This window comes from Anguilla anguilla, chromosome 11 (assembly GCF_013347855.1).
Source record: "Anguilla anguilla isolate fAngAng1 chromosome 11, fAngAng1.pri, whole genome shotgun sequence".
Lineage (NCBI taxonomy): Eukaryota > Metazoa > Chordata > Actinopteri > Anguilliformes > Anguillidae > Anguilla > Anguilla anguilla.
This window is the reverse complement of record NC_049211.1, coordinates 10,672,865-10,687,301: the sequence shown is the minus strand read 5'-3', so window position 1 is coordinate 10,687,301 and position 14,437 is coordinate 10,672,865. Positions and strand designations below refer to the sequence as shown.

Here is a 14,437-nt window from a genome sequence, read left to right as displayed (position 1 = left end):
TATAGTGAGTATGTCTGTGTGTGTGTGAGCATAGAGTGTGTGTACATGTGTGGAAGTGCGTATGTGTGTGTAGTATATTTGTGCATGTGTATAGTATGTGTAAAGTGAATGCGTGTATTGTGTGTGTGTGTGTGAGTGTGTATGTGTGAGTGTGTGTGAGACAGAGTGTGTGGTACTCACTGGTGGAGGCCTGTGCAGGAGGAGCAGCGCTCCTCTTCTCCCCTGTACTGGACTGGCTGGAGTTGCAGGAGTCGTAGTTGGACAGGGTGCTGGAGGGCGAGCCCACTTCAAAGCGGGCTGGCTGCACCGAGGAGGACATGGTGGTGTTGGGGGAGGAGAGCCCAGAATCGGGCTGCTTGTACTCCAGGTCGACGGAGGGGTCCCGGGACAGCACACGGTGCTCCACACTCTGCGGGGCGCAAGCGCACAAAATTATCTTACTGTATCAGAGACTACGCTGGTTAACTAGGCTCCTGCTTCATGTCTGGGGCCAGCTGTGCGTTCAGCGTGCTGAGCTGAGGATGGCGGCTGCGCAGCTCGCCTGGTAGACTGCAGAGGGAGCAGAACCAAGCAGGGATCACACACTTCGGGGGACACACACACGGGAGCCTGTACTCTCCCCAACTGACAGCGACGTTACAGCGGTAAGACGAGTCTACCACCGGTCATTCCGAACCGGACACACTAATGATAGAACGCGGTTGCGAGGCTGAAGCCGAAAGGCGAGAGAGGGTCAGTGCCGAACGCGGCGGAGTCGTTACTGTTTCACGTGCAATACAGGAAGAGTAAGATGTGTGCGAATGTTGGGGTCCTGGGTGGTTTGTGCTGATAAGGCACTGTTATAGCGCAGGGGTGGACCCCACGGTCTGGTATCACACCTGGACCATGCTAGAGCAGACTGAGACTGGCAGCCGCAGAGGGGGGGGGGGTGGGGGGGGGGGGGGGGGGTGGGGCACCAAATGCTGTCGAAAAAAAGAAAAGATCATTTCAATAATACAATGTTCATGGTTGATGGACAGGCGGGGGGGAAAGAGAGAAAACTGAAGTGACGGATTATTTATTTATTTTTACTTGACTACTTCTGTTGCAGGTACACTCTGCAAACAGCGGTTCATTGCAAGGACCTGAATTCCAGCATCCTACCAGCCACTGGCACATGCACAGACAGGCACCAGCATGATGAAGCTTATGACCCCAGCCCTAGGACAGTATGAGTGCCTTTTTGACTACAGCAATATTTTTTTGGCAGCACTAGTGCCCTTTGCCCCCATCCACACGCCCCTCCTGGGCCACCATCACAATCTACCCCCCAAGCCCCCTGCATCTGATTGTCTGATTTTCAGCATATGCTCTCCTCCATATGGTCTGTGCACGGCCCGGGTGGGCTCTGTATAAACTCCCTCCTTGCTGAACTGCAAACCCAGGCAGCAACACAAGCCTCTCACTCATACACAGTCCCTCACTAAGCATCCAATGAACCTTTTACTCACTTCCAACCCACTAACTGTCAATAAGGCAGCATGTCGGCATGTTGAAAAATAATAAACTCTAAATTTAAGCTGGAAGTAGCTGGAGGTGCAAAATACCGTCTGGAAAATCTCCGCATTAAACATGTCTTCCAGTATGTCCTTTCGTTAAAACAACACTTCAAATGTAAGCCACTCTCTTTAAAATAAATCTAACATGTCTAAACCCAACATAAGCTCCAGTAAGTATGACTTTGATTCATGGAAATATGGCCACATCAGCAGTTTCAAAGGTCTGGTATCATCCACCACACCGTACCATGAAATAGGAAAGAATCTACATTTCTTGCCTGATCAAAGTTGATTTAAATACATGAATACCGTCACACAACTGCAAAAATCCAAATATGCATAGTAACTGCTTCTAACCATGTAAAAACTATGCAAGGAATCACTTAACAACAGCGTAAAACAAAACAGGTAACGTGTAACACAGAAAGGCACCTAGACTCCAGCTCTAATCAACCCAGCTGGGTTTTCACCATAGCAAACAGTATCACAGCAACCACCTGTGCTGACACAACGTGCTTCAAATTATTACATCGCTTCAACACGAAGGTAAAAAAAAAAAGGAAAACAGCAACAAGGTCAGCCTTACGTGACCGGCCCCCATGGCCACTCAACCTGTAGCCGCCGCGCGCCGTCCCGCTGCCCTCGGCTCCATCCTGGGGCTGATTGCCAAAGCTGCAGTGGAGCCCAGCCCAGCCCAGCCCAGCCCACGGCACGAAACCCCAGGCACAGGGGGGAGGAACAACATGCGAATGTTCTTGAGTGTTCCGCTCTCCCGGGGCCTCTGGCACGCTGTCCCCCATCTCCCTCACCCCCCCCCCCCCTCCCATAGGGCCAACTGATAAAAATACGGCTCTCTCACCCGGGGGGGGGGGGGGCGGGGACGCAAGCCATGGACCTGAGAGGCTGTACAGCTGCTAAATGACTCTTGCAATTAAAGAAGGTAATGAGAACAATGTGTTCGTAAGGCTGCTCTGCCAGCCTGGGAAAGCAGGGTCTGTTTTGTTGTAGATACTGTGTGTGAGTTGCGTGGGGGGGGGGGGGGGCGGGGGGGGGCACGGGGAGGGTGTCACAGAGAGCACTACAGTGGCACCAGTGGAAAAGGCTTTTATCACTGAAAAGGGCTTGTTTTATAAGTAGGAAGCAGTGTAACGAAGGGAAAGGCATTTTATCAGTAGAGCTATGTTTTTTGTTTTTTTTTTAAGAGAGGGGTCTTGGGGTCATCTCAAACCATGTAATCACGAAGGAAAATTTTAAAGACAGCATGTGCCAAGACAAATGCAGAAATCTCTGAAGCTGCTCAAAACTGAACTGGTTCCAGAAGTTTGTTTTTATTCCTCATTACACTCATTTGTCTGTAATGCACATTACACTTGTTTGTCTGTACCGCAATTACACTCATTAGTCTGTACTGAACATCACACTCATTTCCCTGTACTGCACATAAGCAGCACAGCTCACTGTGGAGAGGGGTCAAAGAGGGGAGGGGCCGAGAGGTGGCTGGGCGCTCCTGGTTGCCGGCGGCGACGCTCACCATGTTCTCCACGGTGCGCAGGTACTTGGCACACTGGGTCTGCCCGTTGTACTCGGCCAGGTCCGCGGCGGTGAAGCCATCCTGGTCCCGAATGCCCAGATCCGCCCCGTTCACCACCAGGATCTGGCAGCACTGCCGGAGGACAGGGACCGGCATGAGCCACAGCATGAGCCACAGCATGGGCCACAGCATGAGCCACAGCATGGGCCACAGCATGGGCCACAGCATGGGCCACAGCATGAGCCACAGCATGAGCCACAGCATGAGCCACAGCATGGGCCACAGCATGAGCCACAGCATGAGCCACAGCATGGTCCACAGCATGGGCCACAGCACACGCATGAGGGTGAGGAGGGAGGGAGAGAGGGAAGGGGGTGCAGGACATACCCTTAACAGAGTCTAAAAGCCAAAGGTTCAATTCCCTGGTGTGGCACTGCGGTAGTAACTTTCTGAATGGTACCAAAGGGCTTGGTGCATACCTATGTAAAATATTTGACCAAGCAATGTAATTTGCCCTAAATAAGAATGCCTGCTAAGAAAATACATAATGTAATGGGATTTAAAATGCATGGTAAAGCATTATTAAATCTAGTAACGGTAAGGAGGATAATGAGCATACCACAAAAATTTAAGTGGGTTCCTTTAAAAAAAAGAGAAGAAGTGGGGTTTTAGTGGGGTTTGTACAGACAGAAGATGATGTACAGATGGCAGGCGAGCTGCTCCCTATCAGTCCAATCATCATCAACGTTATTTTTCACACCCTACAGAAGAACACTTCCTGCGTGGCCTGGTTTTACAGGATCGGCTCAAAGAGCCGTTCTCACAGCAGCTGTGTAGCGTGGAAGCTTCTGGGAACAGACAATGCTGACCTGCTCTCACTGAACCAGTTTCCCCATTGTCCCCTGTGATGGTTATAAAGTTACACACTGAACTGCATTCTCATCTTCACTTTTCTCATATCTTCATTTCTCCTTTTCATTTCTTTGTAACGGTTGAAATTAAAACCAAGTTTGGCAGAGTCAGAGGAAGATACTTCACTTGCAGCTCAACAGGCAAACCAGGAGCGCCTAATCGACCAGCAGGGGTCGCTGGTGCGCAATGAGGAATAATCACCCCGGCAGGCTGACACCCTCCCTCCCTGGGCAACGCTAGCACCAATCACACGTTGCCCCACAGGGCTGCAAGCTACAGCCAGCACTGGCATGGTCTGGATTTAATACCAGGATGAGCCACCCAACAGCCCCTCAACACACTGTACACCAGCTTAACAGGACTCAGAGTGAAAATGAGGGAACATAAGGTGCTTTAGACTAGGTTTGCCACAGCACTGGATGCACTCTAGACACTGAGAAAAGTGATGAGATTTGAGGCTGAATGGCCTGTTCTTATGCTTACTGTTCAGTACCTCAGGGGGCAACAGGCTCAACTTGCTTCAAACTGAAGGGATTCAAAGAGTAAGACTCCTCAAGTAATCTACAGACCAGTACAAATATATCATTGACTTTAAAATTTGTTTCAGTTTTAGTTTTTCATTATTCAGTGCCACTGCCATTTAATGAAGGTTCCTCTCCATCTCATTAAATCCTTCAGCTGAGAGAAGGTAGCAAATGTGATTACATATTTCAGAAATAACAGCCACCATCAGTCAACTTGCATTGACCTTTCCCTTCTGCGAGATGGAGAATTCAATTCATCTAGAGTGAAAATATCACAAGCTGCGAGACATCATAAATATCTCAGTGGAAACAGTTAAGGCCTACAGTGTGTTCTTCTCTCAGTTGTAAATTCTTGAAGTGGAGAGGGGCTGGGATTGAGCTTGCTTGCTTTGAGGGCTAGCACCTCCCACCTTCCACTCTCAAAATAATCCTATTACCATAATACCAAAACACAGACATGCTCACTAAAAAAGCAGCTTGCAAACATGCTGTACATGAAACACCCAGTAGAAAGTTCCAGATTGTGGAATATTTCCTTTCATGCTGCTGACTGGCAGCTGCTCAGAGGGCATTGTGTTAGCTACGGAGATGTTATTCACTCCCATAAGGTCATGCAACTGGTACAATGACTAATTAGGCTGTGATACAGAAAAAAACAGGGACCAGACAATAATTGGTCTCTAATTAAGGCCTGTGACAAGGCTTCTAGAAATGTCATCAGTGCAATCAGGGTAATCGTAATGACAGGACGAATTACATGGGAGAGAGAATGTGAGGGAAAGTTTATGGGTGAAGGTGTCCACGGGGGGGGGGGGGGGGGGTCACTGACCTCCAGCCCTCTATTCTCTAAAACATCAGGAACAGTAATAAGGTGAATAGGACTATAACAGCATTAGGATGCATTCGGAGAGGCGAGAGGGGTACTTTGGGGTCGGGGCCCGGGTCGGGCGGGGTACCCACCTCCAGCTCCCCGTTCTCAGCAGCGTCGTGGAGCGGTGTCCCGCCCGAGCCGTCCAGGGCGATCTCCCCCCCGTGGAGCAGCAGCCAGCTCAGGACCTTGGCGTGGCCCCGGCTGGCGGCAAAGTGCATGGCTGTGGCACCGTCATTGTCCCGGTCTGTCAGGCTGATCTCCGTGAAGCTCATCTGCATTGAGAATACAAGACAAAAAGTCAGACGCAAAGCGGGGCTCACCACCACCATCAACCACACATTGCCTACGCTTTGGAGCTGGTTCTAGACCTGCTGTGAGCTGTTGAATTTTGTTAAACAATCACTGTGACGGGCAGATTGCTATAGCTGAGCTGGTAAGATCATAACACTACAGACAGGAAGGGTCCTTGATTTGTACTTAAATTTCAATCAAATTTAAGCTGGTCAATTTGGTCAAATTTGGTCCGGCTTGTAACTGTCCGGCTCAAATGCTGATTTATGCAGCTCTGTATCTTTGTCCATGCCTACTCAATGTATATTCATCAGCAGATCACAAATCACAACACTCTTAGCTTCTGCAACGTCGCAACTGCAGACTGCCATCTGCAAAACAGATAACTGTATCCATCTGCAGAGGTAGTGGTACAAGTGGAAGGGGATATCCACAGGTGGAAGGGGATATATAACATAGACTGGGGGGAAGAGGGGTATGACATAGCCCCCTGTGGCAATATTTACACTTACCAGCCAGACAAGGACAGTGCTGTGTCCCATCTGGGCAGCAGCGTGCAGAGGTGTCATCCCATCATTGGCTCTGATATGAGGCTCTGCCCCACAGTCCTTCACTAGGTACTGGACAACCTCCAAGTGACCCCCTTGACAGGCCAAGTAAAGGGGTGTGGCACCATTCTTTGTTTGGGCATTGACTACGCTGGAATAGAAACAACAATGACATGTTTAATAAAAATGAAAGCATTGTGACATCATATCAAACATTCTAATGTCACAGCTGGAAATCCCGTGTGCCTCTCCGCTCTTCACAAAAGACACAAACAGTCTAGAATTTAATTCTAATTTCTGAATAAGTGGGGCTGAGGGCACAGATTCCTACAGAAAACAGCCCATATGGCATTTCTTACCACAATTCGACATGTAACAGTAGTAATAATATAGTAAATTAGTCATGAAGATTTTGTGGACTTCAGGATAAATAGTCATAAGTAATGTTAATTTGATCTTTTGGTATTGAGGATATGAAACTGCTCATCAGGAAAGATTTTCAGGCAGGTTGAAACAGAAACATTTGAATATAGGAGATGGCCAGAATGCAGGAGACACTTGTCAGAAGTTTTTCCCTGTGGAGAGAGCACTTATTAAGGTTCAGGCAGAGGGTATGGGGACACCCTGCCTAGGGTCCGGTAGCAGAAAGGCCTGTCCTGGTGCCCTGACCAGCAGACCGACAAGAATTCCCCCATCCCAGATTTTACAGTCAAAGCAGGAGGTCAGGGAATGACAAGTGCTTCCCCCTCTTAATCCGCTAAGATCCACTTAGCTTTATTTGGGCAAGGACTGACAGGTGAGCCATGAGCCCTATAAGGAGATTTGAGATCTCAGTGGCTGTAGCCTGCAAGCTAGCGCATTGGCTGTGAGTCATACGTACTGTCAGACAGCTTCCTCCAACTCCAACATGACCCACCCCTCCTGCACTAATAGGATTATAATGGGTAAAAGCAATGGAGGTCAAGACGTCCTTTGCCTTTCATCATTTTCACAATGAGCTCACTCAAACGTTTACCAGTTATCCGTTTACATTTTTATCTGTGTATGCAGCTACTGGGCAGAGAAGCACAAAATGAATATAAAGACAAATAATTTTTATAATATGCTATATGTGTATATGCCAAGGCTGTCTAACCCTGCTCATGGAGATCTACAGCCCACTAAGTTTTCACACCAACCCTAACAAAGCACATCTCATTCAACAGCTGGAGATCTCACTGAGCTGACAATTAGTAGAACCAGGTATGTCAAATTATGGTTGAAATAAAAACCTATAAGATGGTAGATCTCCAGGAACATAGCAGTGGATCTCCAGGAACAGGATAGTGCAGATCTAGCTTACAACACACACACACACACACACACACACAAACATACATGTACATGTGTGTTTGCATGTATATTGGTTGAGGGGGGGATTCCTGAGGAAAACAAACAGGTGTTAAATAATTCAGACAGGAAGGGCACTTAATCTGTGGCCCTGTCATCAGGAAGTGGGCAGGCTGATGAATCATGCATGAGTGTAACTGAAGTGGGCAGGCGCTCAGCAGCACACGCCGGGGCCATGGAGGGGGGGGGAGTCTGGGAAACGTGAAAACGTGACGCACACGCATGTGCACACAAAAGCAAACACACGTGCACGTACACACTAGGAAACATACGGACGAACGTACGCACTGACAAAATGAGCCACAATAATGCACACACACCAGCACACACAAGCAAACGCAACAGCAAATGCACACATGCACAAGAATACCCCAATAACAAAAGCACACACAAGAACATCCATTCACATATACCACTCGAACAGAAGACAAACTAATCATACCATGCTCGACAATAACAAATACGAACAGTCTTACGCATGCACACACACACACACACACACACACACACACAGCTCAGAGGAAAAGAGACTGGAGTGATGATGCTTTGCAGGAAATCAACTACTAACACGCTTATTGGCTAACGATTGTCCCATTTATCTTAAAATATCTTCTTTTTAGTCTTTTTATTCACTCAATATATACGCTACCACCTTTTTAATTACCTAACATGCTGAGTGTAACTTTAGAACAACGTTACTATAATTATTAGTAAAGTAATTAAAGCAGTTTGTCTAATGGGCTGCATGCCTAATAAAACTCCATTGAGGTTTCAATGGCCTTTCCTGTTTAAATAATTAAACACCTGAATAAAACGTTTCACCAATCCAGTAATTTAAGAGGAGCGAAGTAGAGTAGAACAGCCAGTGGAATAAAGCTGGATTCCTGTTGGAGGTGATCAGCATGGGTAAATGGCCAGTCATCCTGACGATACGCAACCAAGGAAGCACTTCCAGGGATCTCACAGCCTTTTCTCCCCCCCACATGCCTAACAAAGCGTGTGGGAGAAAGGTTCAGACGTCTGACATATTGCGGGCATTAGTTCTCCAGCCGGACCGTATGTCACTCAACCCCCCTCACCCCACCCCCCAAGTTTCCCCTGAAGCTGATGAACCAGTGAGAAGAACTTCCCGCAGCAGCAGCCCTCTCCAGGAACACAACCAACAAGCACCGAAGAGGACTGCCGCAGTGCAGAGATAATCACAGTCATCAGTTCACTAATGTATTATTGCACTGAGGTGCCCAATCCCTGGTCCTACATGGGCCAATATCCAGTGGGTTTCCCATCTCCCTTTAAACGAGGACTAATCTCAGAACTGGATAAAGCAGATTTGTGGAGCTGTTTTAGTTAAGACAGTAAGTGGCTGATTAAAGCAGTTAATAGCTCAGTCGGAAAGGAAAAGCCAGGCTGGTTCTGTGGTCCAGATGAAGCTCTGGTTCTCTGTGCGGTTCCTCCCACAGTGTGGAACTGAATCCTGACCGTGTCAGTGCCAACCATGACTGGCAGTGCTGTAGGAAATGTAGCCCTCTGGCGTACCGCCTGCTCAGCTCGGCCGAAAGATGGCATAACACAAAGAAGCGGAAGCCAGCTGCATGCGCTTCAGAGCACATGCTAATATGCACTCTCCAAACTGGCAGGGGATCATTCAGGGACAGGACGAGCTTCCATTTTACAATCACACATTACAAATTTGGGAATATATTTTTTTTTATTTGAATATTTTGGACAGTGTTACGAAATCAAAATCCTCAAGGGAAAGCAAAACACTGCTACCTTAGGGTACTGTGCAGTACGCAGGACAGGGTCAGAGGTGAGATGTGGTCTAAGGTTAGATGAGGTTCTCAGGTCATTCGGGGATGGGGAACCCTTAGACTGCTCACTAATAGGGCTGTCTGCGCTGGGTGAGGTGTAATGTTTAAATGTTTAAAGGCCTTCTCCCCAGGCTCCCCCCTTGAACCAGGTCGTAATTAAGCCCTGGCAAAGCCCATAATGCACATGAATTGATTGCGGTGACCCGTTTCCCCAGGCAGACCCGTTTGAATGGGGAGCCCGGCTGTTCGTGGGCTCCGATGCCTGCCTGAATGTTATCAGCAAAGCCACAGCATGACCCCCATTGGGACGGGGTACATGGGGAACAATGGACCCTTTCAGAGCTATTGCATTCATCCTGTCATCGCTGGTCGGCAGTAACTCCGAGTCTTTTCTTTTTTTCCTTCTCCCCTGCCCCCCCCCCCCCCCCCCCCCCCCCCCCCCCCCCCCCACTCCCCACAAAAAAGCTCTGATTGACACTTCTATGGTCAGAGTGCTGTGGACCCAGAAATCAGCTGCCATGTTTGCTGTACATTCTTTTCTACCAAGGTTCTGGATGATGTGAGATGGTGACAGAGAAGCCAATGAAACTCTGAAAATTCTGGAAGCAAAGGGCGCCTGGGTGGCTCATCCACGTAAGGCACTGTTCCAGTACACATACAGTATGGGACCCATGACCTGGCAATGCTTCTAGACCATGCCAGTACTGACCGTGACTGGCAGCCATGCACTCTCAGTTGGGTCTATTTTTTATTATTTTTTAACTGTAATGACAAATGTGATCTGTGAATATATTCACAGCTGATACGTTTTGTCAAATATAAAAATGACCACGTTTCAGAGAGTGATAATATAAAGCACATAGTAGAAATTAAATATCTCTATCATCACTGACACCGTTTGGCATGCTGAGTCCAAAAGCACTTTATCCTGTTTTTCTTCTCTCACACTCCAACTTTCCACCTTTACCTTTTCCTTTCTTTCCGCCCTCACTAAGCTCATCTCACTCTTCCCTCGTTTTCAAATGCGTTTTGACTTTTGCCTCCATATAGTAACCCAAGGAAAATTATTATAAAATAATATAACTGCAAACAAATGGTCGTGAACACATGAACAAAAAACCCTGTTCAGTCTAGAGCACACATTTATCTTAAATGCATGTATTTGGCCCCATAACCGATGGGTTGAAGACATCAGCCTGAGTAAATGGGACACTGACACCGAAGCACGGACGGCCCAAACAAACGCGCGCGGCGCTCTCTATTTCTGCCGGTCTGAAGAGGGTCAATGGTGGCCAAACAGACGCCTGACAGATACCAGGCCCTCAATGCCGTATCTCCCCTTCAGGCGAAGGAGCCCTGGGGCAGCAGACTTTATCTCCACCCTCACAATGCCTCTCGCGTACAATGCAGGGGGCTGCTAGAAAGCGCCCGCTGTCCTCCAGCGTTTGTTTCCCTCATTAGTTTACGGCCGGTTAGCTAATGTGCGTAACCACGGCGACGAGAGTAAACAATGCCGTCGGTGTGAATGGCGCTATCGCTATCGGGCTCCGCCAAGTCTCCTTCCCTGATTAAAGATTCAGCACCCGGGCACCTGTCTAGACCCGCAACACGACGGAGTTCAACACTCACACACAAACACACATACACGAACGCTCACGCTCACGCTCACACTCACACTCACGCTCACACTCACACTCACACTCACACTCACACTCACGCTCACTACAGCTGGATATATATCCCACGTGCAGGGGATATATATCCAGCTGTGTAAATGGATGCAATATAAATGGACGGATGTACAATGTTGTGTAAGCGTCTGCTAAATGTCTGTAATGTAATGTCACCATGGCAGTGCCAATTGTGACTGGTAGCCCCACAGGGCAATACACAATTGGCAGTTGTGTTACCAGGGAGGGTTCTGTTGGCTGGAATCTGAGTCTCATCACTCTTTAGTGACCCCCACTGGTCAATCAGGCGCGTGCAGTCTAAGCGTGCTAAAGCTGCACACAAAGAATATTCCTCCAACTCATATCCGTGCAAGCCTGGCTTGTGGGCTACACAGCAAAAAGAAGCAGCTTGCGTTTTCACATGTTTTGGAGGAGAGCGCATGCTTATCACCCAAGGAAAAGCCCTTAACTGGCCTATTGTCAACCATAAGCAAGCATCTAATGGACGGATAACCTTATCACTTTCATGTATTAAGATTAAAACAAGCAGCTTAAACATGTTATTTAATCAGCTGGTAAGTGCAGAATTTTTTTTTTTTTCATGCGTGCACACAATTTAAGCTGAGTGTTAACACCTTGTAAAATATCTGTAGAGCTTACGACACCCAGAGATTTTCTGATAAAATTAACAACTGATTATTCCCATGACCTTCCGATGACTCTAAATTGTTAAGATTAGAAATGCTAAAATTGCAAACTGGCTGCGTAACTGTCAGCATAAAGAACAGACTGATGCCACTACTGGGTCACAGAGAGCATCTCTGTCCCCAAATAGGAGCAGTCTTGAATTAAACCGAGGAGAAGCTTTTCGAATTAGTCTTCTTTAAAGAGGTGACTTAAAGGCTTAGCCAAATGTCTGGAGTCTGAAACCACCATTAAAATAAAGGAGATCCGGCTTGCTGGGTGGCTCATTCGGATAAGGCGCCACACTGTGGTGAATGGATGAGCCCCACGGTCTCAGACTGAATCCTGACTGTGCCTGTAGCTCCACAGGCCGTGCAAATGCCGGCTGTGCCACCTAGGGTACATGTTCAGCCCCGTCTGGGGCATAAATATATGTTCTTAAAATGTAATTAAAGAGATCCTAGTGTAAAGGGTGTACCTTTCTTGTTCACTAGCTTAGCACAATTAGGTATGGGAAAACAAAGACCTTGTAGCAGGTTACTATGACAACATTCTCTGGCGATGCAACCATAAAATTCAAAATACCGATGTTTCCCATAGCTAGGGGTGAGTCTGAGTGTGACTTTGATAACACCTTTGTCTTGGGAATCTTTGAGTGAGTGAGAGGCCCGGGTTCGAATCCCACCTCAGACTCAAACCTCTAACTCTTTACACTGGCTGAGAGGGGGGAAAAGGGACACGGGATGCCCCGGTGTCTTACTCTGGACTGTGTCCCAGCAGCAGTCGGAGGGAGGGGAAGTCTCCCTTGGCGGCGGCGTAGTGGACTGGCAGCGCCCCGGTATCCGTGGCAACACGTGGGTCCCCTTCCCCGGTCTTCAGCAGCCAGTCGGTGATCTCGTGGTGGCTGAAGCGGGACGCCAGGTGCAGGACGGACGCGCCAGAGCCGTCCTTGTCCTACCGGGAGGAGGGGACGGGATGGGGGGTGAGGGGTGGGGGTCAGACATGGGAATCAGGCATCAGCGGCTCTGAACTGGCAAAACTCTGCAGACACGTTTGACCAAAACTAACACGATGCTGTTGTTTTTAATGCGGGCTTCACAAACTGTTGAGGAGAACAAGGGAGGAGAGGAAAGTGCTTTGTCAAGGCCTCCAGCCATGAAGTAAAGCATTCCCTTTAGTTCAAGGTGCTTGAGTGGCATGAGACAAATAAACAGTTTTTAATAAACAGGGTACAGGCTACAGGCTTTGATTCAGTCTGTGACCTGATAATGATCGATCTCTCTCTCTCTCTCTCTCTCTCATTTATCTATCTCTGTCACTTCTTAAAGAATTACTAGCCTATATCTTACATAAATCATTGTTAGAACAACTGCTAGTGTGACATGTATTTAAATAATGCTGGCAGCTTTACACTTAACACAGTGCTGTGTTTCTTCACAGGTCTTTTGATTGCTTGTCTACAGGGACAGCAGAAGTGACCGTTACCCTGATCCAGAATGTTCTCCTGATGAGGTATCATAATGTTTTAATCAGATAGCAGCCCAGTGATTCAGAGGATGACCAGACAGGACAGCTCAAATCACCCAGATGCTTTCTCCATATTTTACCACCCCCAGTACTTAAAAATTAATAAATAACAAAATCTATTATTAGGTCAAGTCGGAGGTCAGCGGGGGGGCGGGGGTGTTCTGAACTGAGAGCCACCTCTGCTACCACGCCCCCTTTCCTAGGAAGGCTAATGCAAATACAGCAAACCCAGTGAGGCCATTCAAATCAGACAGCGACATCAATGGTGCCACCTCCCAGCCTACACTTCCTGTGGCCCAGCTGGGGCATCAGGTAGGCATGGATGCATCCCAGCACACCTGCGCACCTCACACTTGCCGCTCCTGTTATTATGTAACTTGTCTTATGTAATTCACTAGGGCCTTAAAGACTGGCATCCATATTTGCTTCATCGGGACACATAATTAACTCATTTCCTCAAGAGTGCCTACATCCCCATCGGCACCCTCCAAGCCCACACAGCAACGATAGGCAGTGAAGCTGGATCGGTAATGTGGTTACTATATGGAATATACACTTACCTGACATTAATATCACCTACAGTCAACACTGAATCAGTATACTCTGTAGGTTTTATAGGTATAAATTACAACACTACTAATCAATGTCTGCTTTGCCACTGACCATATAGTCAAATATAAATTCTGTCACATCCCATCTCCAAACGTAAAAACACACCAGGCGTTCCCAATCTCACAGTACCAGAGGAAGCTAAATTTCTCATCTGCTTCATCTCCAGATCAGGCACTGACACCCTCTCAAAGCAGCAGAGCAGACCAAAGGCAGTATAACACCAGACAGACATAAGAGATAGCATAATAAATACTGTTCTCCATTCAGAAGCAGACAGACAGCTGGCTGCTGGGGCAAACAGCAGTACAAAGAGCGAAAAATAGACTCATTGTGTGACGGATCCATTGAATGGACCCCAGCGGTGTCATTAGAGCAAAAAGCTTTCTGTACTCAAAGCCAGCCGCCTGATTTTCTTCTGCTCTGCTTGCTATTGTACATTTATAATCCCCCTCTCTATATGCTATACATAGGATTTCCTCTAAATCCCGTGTAAAGCATGAAGTAGTACCAGGCGGCATAACTTTAAACT

At 47.7% G+C, this 14,437-nt stretch overlaps 1 protein-coding gene across 3 annotated transcripts in view; it reads right to left on the bottom strand.

The window, feature by feature from the left end:
* The window catches only part of espn (espin), a 109,278-nt gene that overhangs the window by 33,867 nt on the left and 60,974 nt on the right, over positions 1-14,437 (bottom strand). For all 3 annotated transcript variants that reach the window (XM_035382804.1, XM_035382802.1, XM_035382803.1), the window contains exons 2-6: positions 12,530-12,723; positions 6,180-6,366; positions 5,466-5,648; positions 3,070-3,201; positions 181-409 (exon numbers count right to left, since the gene is read on the bottom strand). In XM_035382804.1, coding sequence (XP_035238695.1) covers positions 181-409; positions 3,070-3,201; positions 5,466-5,648; positions 6,180-6,366; positions 12,530-12,723 — 925 coding nt within the window. The remainder of the gene's footprint in view (positions 1-180; positions 410-3,069; positions 3,202-5,465; positions 5,649-6,179; positions 6,367-12,529; positions 12,724-14,437) is intronic.